The 7,207-nt window shown below is 34.7% G+C and overlaps 1 protein-coding gene across 1 annotated transcript; it reads left to right on the forward strand.

Moving 5' to 3' along the window:
* Nucleotides 1–5,530: 5,530 nt before the first annotated feature.
* On the forward strand, nt 5,531–6,130 carry LOC120085700 (non-specific lipid-transfer protein 2-like). The gene has a single exon (XM_039041881.1). The coding sequence runs from the start codon at nt 5,618–5,620 to the stop codon at nt 5,909–5,911; it is 294 nt and encodes a 97-aa protein (XP_038897809.1). The 5' UTR covers nt 5,531–5,617; the 3' UTR covers nt 5,912–6,130.
* The last annotated feature ends 1,077 nt before the right edge of the window (nt 6,131–7,207 follow it).

Consider the following 7,207-nt stretch of genomic DNA (forward strand, 5'->3'; position numbering starts at 1 on the left):
TACTAGCGATACCACGGCCATTAAGCGGTAAGCTCATTTACCAGCGATTACGCAAAGCCATCACCAGCGATACCCTACCAACTTCATGGTGATACCATACCAACTTCACTAGGAACTTATTTGAGAATCGAATTTGATTCGTTTAACAGCTGAAGAAGGAATGATACTCTGCTGACGGAGACAAGAAGAAGAAGAGGACGAAGAAGAGTGTAGAAACGTAGAAGATCTACATCTTCAAGGTGCCGAAGCAAGTTCATCTAGACATCGGTATTTCCAGTAAGGCCATGGGTATCATGAACAACTTCATCAACAATATCTTCGATAATTGGCCAAACACGTTGTCTTTGAAGGCACCAAGGCAGTGACTAAGTTCACAAGTTCCTCTCCTTTCATAATCTTTTGTTTACAGTGCTTGCAATTAGCACGTGAAGTTTGTTGGAGAGAGCGAGATTTTGAGCGAGAAAGTGGGAGAGAGCGAGAGTGGAGAGAGGCGATATCGTGGGAGAGAACGAGATCAGTGAGAGTATTTTGAGCGAGATTGTGGGAGAGAGCGACACCAGCGAGAGGATTTCGAGCGAGATTCTCCCTTATATATTATTTTATTTATTTTTCTTTTTTTTATCTTAGGCAGCCGTCTGCTTTGTGGCTAGCGATACCAGCCTTAGCGAGATTTCCTTCTCTTATATTGTTGGCTTATGCAAGATTCTCTCAAGTTTTAAGCTCAAAACTCATCGTCGTTGAATCTAGGGATTCAAAACTCCACCGTGACCCCTAATTCAGGCAGCCTCAATCGAGCATGATCTTTTTTTGTTGACTCTTAACTAATTTCAGCAGAATTGAAGTTCCACAACAAAAATAAACAGTATTCAATTCAAGTAAGCCGTGATTTTATCAGATTTCAACTGATTAGTAGAAAAAAATCCCATCGAACTTAGCTATATAATACTGCCAGGATGCATGCTCTTCTTCATTTGTAGTGTGATCTCTTTCGTTCTTATGTCCTTTGCAATTTGAATTATAATTCTCTTTCAATCTTATGTTCTTTACATCCTTTGTCAATCAGACTCAGATTGCAAATCAGCCTTGAATTGCAGTAGGAAGCTGTAAGTGAGAAGAAGGGAGAAAGAGGGAAAGATGGGGAATTAGGGCTTCCCTTCCTTTTTTGTTTTCATATATATATATATATATATTATTTTTTTCTTTTTTTTTTGTTTCTTAATTTTTTTTTCACTTTTCTCTTTTTTTTCTACATTTTTTTTTTCTTTCTCTCTTTTTTTTCCAGAAGTTTATTTTTTTTTCTCTTTTTTTTTTATTATTTATTTTTTTACTAACTTGCTCCCCTACTATTTTTTTTGTGAGTTACGGTGCAACCAAAGGAGCACAACAAAACAAGTTTTTTTTTTTAATCTCATCGACCCGTCTTTGGTGTGCTCGTGTATCCTGATCGTCATGGAGGAGGCCCCACAAAGGCTTAAACTCTCCCATTCGATCATCCTAGGTGGATCCCGAAAAGGTCTACTTTGTAGTACCGTTTGTACATCCTGATCGTTATTGGAGGGGCCCTGCAAAGGCTTACAACTCTCCCATTTGATCACCATAGGGAGGATTCACCTAAGATAAAAAAAAGAAAAATAAATAATAATAATAATAAGGGAGAATCTCGCTCGAAATCCTCTCGCTGGTGTCGCTCTCTCCCACAATCTCGCTCAAAATACTCTCACTGATCTCGTTCTCTCCCACGATATCGCTCTCTCCACTCTCGCTCTCTCCCACTTTCTCGCTCAAAATCTCGCTCTCTCCAACAAACTTCACGTGCTAATTGCAAGCACTGTAAACAAAAGATTATGAAAGGAGAGGAACTTGTGAACTTAGTCACTGCCTTGGTGCCTTCAAAGACAACGTGTTTGGCCAATTATCGAAGATATTGTTGATGAAGTTGTTCATGATACCCATGGCCTTACTGGAAATACCGATGTCTAGATGAACTTGCTTCGGCACCTTGAAGATGTAGATCTTCTACGTTTCTACACTCTTCTTCGTCCTCTTCTTCTTCTTGTCTCCGTCAGCAGAGTATCATTCCTTCTTCAGCTGTTAAACGAATCAAATTCGATTCTCAAATTAAGTTCCTAGTGAAGTTGGTATGGTATCACCATGAAGTTGGTAGGGTATCGCTGGTGATGGCTTGGTATCGCTGGTAATGGCCTGGTATCGCTAGTAATAGCTTGGTATCGCTGGTAATGGCTTGATCTCGCTGGTAATCGCCTGGTATCGCTAGTAATGGCTTGGTATCGCTGGTAATGGCCTGATCTCGCTGGTAATGGTTTGGTATCGCTGGTAATGGCCTGATCTTGCTAGTAATGGCTTGGTATCGCTGGTAATGGCCTGATCTCCCTGGTAATGGTTTGTTATCACTGGTAATGGCCTGATCTCGCTGATAATGGCTTGGTATCGCTGGTAATGGCCTGATCTCGCTAATAAGGTTGTCTTCCAATACATTGGCTCTTCAAAATCTCTTCCATTTAAGTTCAAATTCATATTCCATTCAAATTGGAATTAAAAGCAACTGTTATTCCAAATCTCAGTCTAAAGCCTCTAATCCAAATTTTTATTCTAAATTCAAGCCAGCCAAATCGGGTGAGATAAATATCAAATCTGTCCCAAATTAAAATTTGGTCATATCCCAAATTTTATCAATATTTGAATGGTTAACCTTGATATTGAGTTATAAATAAAATGTTGAGTCAAAATTTGGCTATATTCCAAATTTTATCTCAAATTTAAATCAACCTTAGTTTCTATACTCATTTCCAAGAAAAATTGAGCATATCCCAAATTTTTATCTCAAACTAAAATTGATCAAGATTCAATTTCACCCCAAATTCTAGTCCGAAATCGAATTAAATTAAATTTGCAATTAAAGTGGAACATAAATTATACTTTAGTTCAAAATAATGTTTACTTAGCAAAAGTGTGTCAAACGAACAAGATTTCAAATCAAAATTTTGAGAAAAATTCTCATATTTTGATCATGATGATGCATCAAATTAAAAGAGTAAAAAAATCGTACTTTGATCTCAAATGACATTTTTTTTTTCGAGATTCATCCACCCATATACGTGCGTAAATCTCGAAAAGGAGGCATTTGTTGAATGAGAAATTTTAGACCAATCACAAGTCACCACGTCGTTTGCTAAATTAACGAAGAATTTCTAAATCATTGACTTCGGGTTCAATTAGAAGTTGACACCTGTCCTGTATTGAATTGAAGACAAGTTTCGATGAAATCACGCGGATGAATCAGATGAGATTAAATTGGTCCAATTTGATATTACTATTTGGGCTTAAAGTCCAAACTACAAAAAAAGTTGAATTGGACCCAAATTCCATATCAGGCCCAAAACCAACTAATTATGCCCAAGGGTCAGGCCCATGGACCAACCAAGCCCCACCTGAGAACTCTATAAATAGAGAAGTTCTCTTCATTTGTAAGGGGCGGCATTTTATACACTCAAAAGACCCAAAGAGAATTCACTAACAAGCAGAGGGCTCCCAAGACTTCTGAAGCTGCACTTCTATAAGGCAGAAGACCTTTGAAGACACAATTACTCTTCCAAGACTTCTACTTCAAGCTTCCAAGACTCCTGAAGCTACACTCCTATAAGGCAGAAGACCTTTGAAGACACAACTACTCTTCCAAGACTTCTACTTCAAGCTTTCAAGACTCCTGAAGCTGCACTCCTATAAGGCAGAAAATCTTTGAAGACACATATACTCTTCCAAGACTTCTACTTCAAGCTTCCAAGACTCCTGAAGCTACACTTCTATAAGGCAGAAGACCTTTGAAGACACAAATACTCTTCCAANAAGCTGCACTCCTATAAGGCAGAAGACCTTTGAAGACACAAATACTCTTCCAAGACTTTTACTCCAAACTTCCAAGAATTCTACTTCAAGAACATTCTGTGTTTTCCTTCTCCAAGTCAAACATATTCACCCAACTGAGAGAGAATCAGAGGATCAAATATTAGAGATTGAACCACATCGCACAACTCCAACACCAACTCAAGTTCAACTCCATGAAACACGTTTCTCTAGAAACCTCGTGTGAACAAAGGAAAATCCGTTAATTAACTTACGTTATCCAAGTGATTAACCGCCTCGGTATTTTCCTTTAAATTAATGCAAATGTTTGGATATATATATGGAACACTATCATCCTCAATAGATTGATATTTAGTTTAATTGTGTCATTAGTCAGAGTTTCATTCAAGCAATAAGTTTCTGAATTGAACTCTCGACAACTTACCAACCGTCGAGATATTTAAGAACTTTGGAAATTTGCGTCGAGAGATAATAATTTTTTTATCTTTAATTTTTTTAATTTTGATCTGAATAATCTAAATTTCATAACATTATTAAGCAAATCAAAGATATTCACATAAGAAACAAAATAAACAAACAAAATCGATAGTATTTTTTTATTACACAAAAGAGAGGAAGTTGGTAAAATGGTCTACAAAAGAAATATATCTTGACTAATACATAGAAGAAAGAACTCTCAACATCATCGCCAAACAGCATCTCCAAACAGCATCCTACAAAACAAACAAAAACCATAAGGTGAATCTTACAATTTAACAAAACAAAGAAAATCTTACGATCCTAAAAAACAAAGAAAATCCTACAAACGATTTGTTACTCCAACTATTGAGAACTTTGATATGCATCAACTTCAGTAAAAAGTTTAAGGACGAAATTGCGAACAACCAAGATATAGTTTATTAAGAACTCCCAGCAGCACCCTTGCGTACTCTCTTCCTTCCGACGATGTATTTTCCAACGGTTGTTTTAGGTATCGAGAGAGTCTCTTTTTTTTTTTTTTAGTGCAGATAGACCTTTTTCCCCAAAGTTATGCAATATTAGTGAGAATAATAATTACGCTACCAAAAACAATTAAAAGCAACAAACGAAGGCAAATTCAGTCAAAGGAAGCATCCTAGGGTAACGATCGACTTGATCAAACGGTCTGATAAATTTAATTGATTAAAGAATTCTTAGAATGCTTGAGTACTGATTACGTAGATCTAGAAGCCTAAAGTCCAGATATCCTCTCTCAAGTTCAACCTTTTCTCATATTGCTATATTAATCCAAATTTTTTTAATTTAAAACTAATTAACTAAGCATGATACTAAGATTCTTCTCATTTATCTCTATTACTCACCTATCACCTTCATACATAATTGAAGAACAATCTAGAAAATAGGCGTGAAGTAATCAAATGGTGATGAAGTGTCTAATCGCAATATTGACATAAATTTAGTTCACACTCGGTTGAAAAACCAACATTTAAATCAATGCCAACTATATTGGTTAATTGTTATCGACAAAATATTAACCTATAAAAAATGAAATTTAAAACAATAAAGATCAAAGAGAAGGTAGGTGAGATTGAAAATGAGAAATTAATAAAAAGGATGGCTCTTTTTTCCACACTTTCAACTTTATTTGGCTATAAATACAACAGAAAAGAGTTGGGAAAAACATACAAAACAATTCCTCTTTCTTCCTTTTCTTTTGCCTTCCACACATAGTCATTTCTATCAAAACCAAGAGGCAATGAAGAAAGTTGTTTCGGTCAGAGCTGTTTGTCTGTTCATAGCAGCGATGGCGGCCCTTCTCAGCGTAGCTCGTGTTGCAGAGGCGGTGAATTGCAACCCTCTGGAGCTGAACTCATGTGCCGGGGCAATCTCGTCGTCGTCGAACCCATCGAGGACTTGCTGCAGTAAGTTGCAAGAGCAAAAACCATGCCTTTGTGGGTACTTAAGGGACCCATCCTTGAGGCCTTATGTGAATGCTCCTGGCGCCAAATATGTTGCTTCCAAATGTGGCGTTCCCATTCCCAACTGCTAGACAGAGGCTCTTGCTTTTGGTTGTGATGGAAATTATGTGGGAATAATCTTATATAACAAAGTCAGTATGAAAATAATCAAAATGAAAAATGATCTATGTTTTCTTTCCCTTTAAATGATATTGAAGTATAAGTTCATCGCCATCTATATGCTTTTTTATTTCTTTTTAGTTCAAATAAAATAATAGGTATGGTGTATGTGCCTAAAAGTTATATTTTCAGATTGGTATTTTTTTTTATTTCGGTCAATGTTTAACTTTTTTTTTTACGTTGAAAAGAGTAGTATTGAAATAAAGCATGAAAGGTTAAGGGCTATAAAACAAGGGAAATTACACTGTATGGTAAATACATCTTAAGAAACTAGAACCATGATTTCAATTTTTTGTAATTATATGTGTAGCAATCATATAGTAATGACATAATAATCACATAGAAATCAGATAGCAATCATATAATAATCACATAAAAATCAGACAGCAATTAAATTTTAAGATAAAATTTTTTGATATGTTTGTAAAAAAGCAAAATCTAGAAATATGTGCCAAATTTTTAATTTTTTTAATTAAAGTTGCAATTATTCCATTACATTGTATGGTAAATACATCTTAAGAAACGAAAGTCATGACTCTAATTTTTTTTGTAATTGTAGGTGTGACAATCACATAGTAATTACATACCAATCATATAGAAATTAGATAACAATCACATAAAAATCACATAGCAATCAAATTGAAATCGGATAACAATTAAATTTTCAGATATAAATTTTTTTTGATATATTTGTAAAAAAATAAAACTTAAAAATACGTGCCCAGTTTTCATTTTTATTTTTATTAAACTTGCAATTGCCCCATGAAACAGAATGGATGTACTTTAATTTCAAGATTTCCGTCTAATTATTAGTCAATATTTAGTTTTTATGATATTAAATTTAATCAAAATTAGATCTTACATTTTTTTAATAAATTGTATTATATTAATATATCCTCACTTCTTACTAAACTCTTGTCCTGAAATTAAGAGTGGATTTGGACACCCTGTCTCTGAGTTTGAGAATTTTATCCATGTGTCTTTTAGACAGAATTTAGTCTATTTTATTGGTTGGTTTTAAAGGAAATTGTAATCCAGTCTCAGAAGAAATTAAATATTAATCGAACTTTTTTAAATAAATTAATAAGACCTGCTAAGATATGCAAATGTTTGTTCTAAAAGAATTCTTTTTATATAAAAAATATCAAATTGCACCGATAAATTTTAAAGTTGTATCGATTTAAATTATACCAATTTAGATACTTCAA

The sequence above is a fragment of the Benincasa hispida genome, chromosome 1, assembly GCF_009727055.1.
Source record: "Benincasa hispida cultivar B227 chromosome 1, ASM972705v1, whole genome shotgun sequence".
Taxonomy (NCBI): domain Eukaryota; kingdom Viridiplantae; phylum Streptophyta; class Magnoliopsida; order Cucurbitales; family Cucurbitaceae; genus Benincasa; species Benincasa hispida.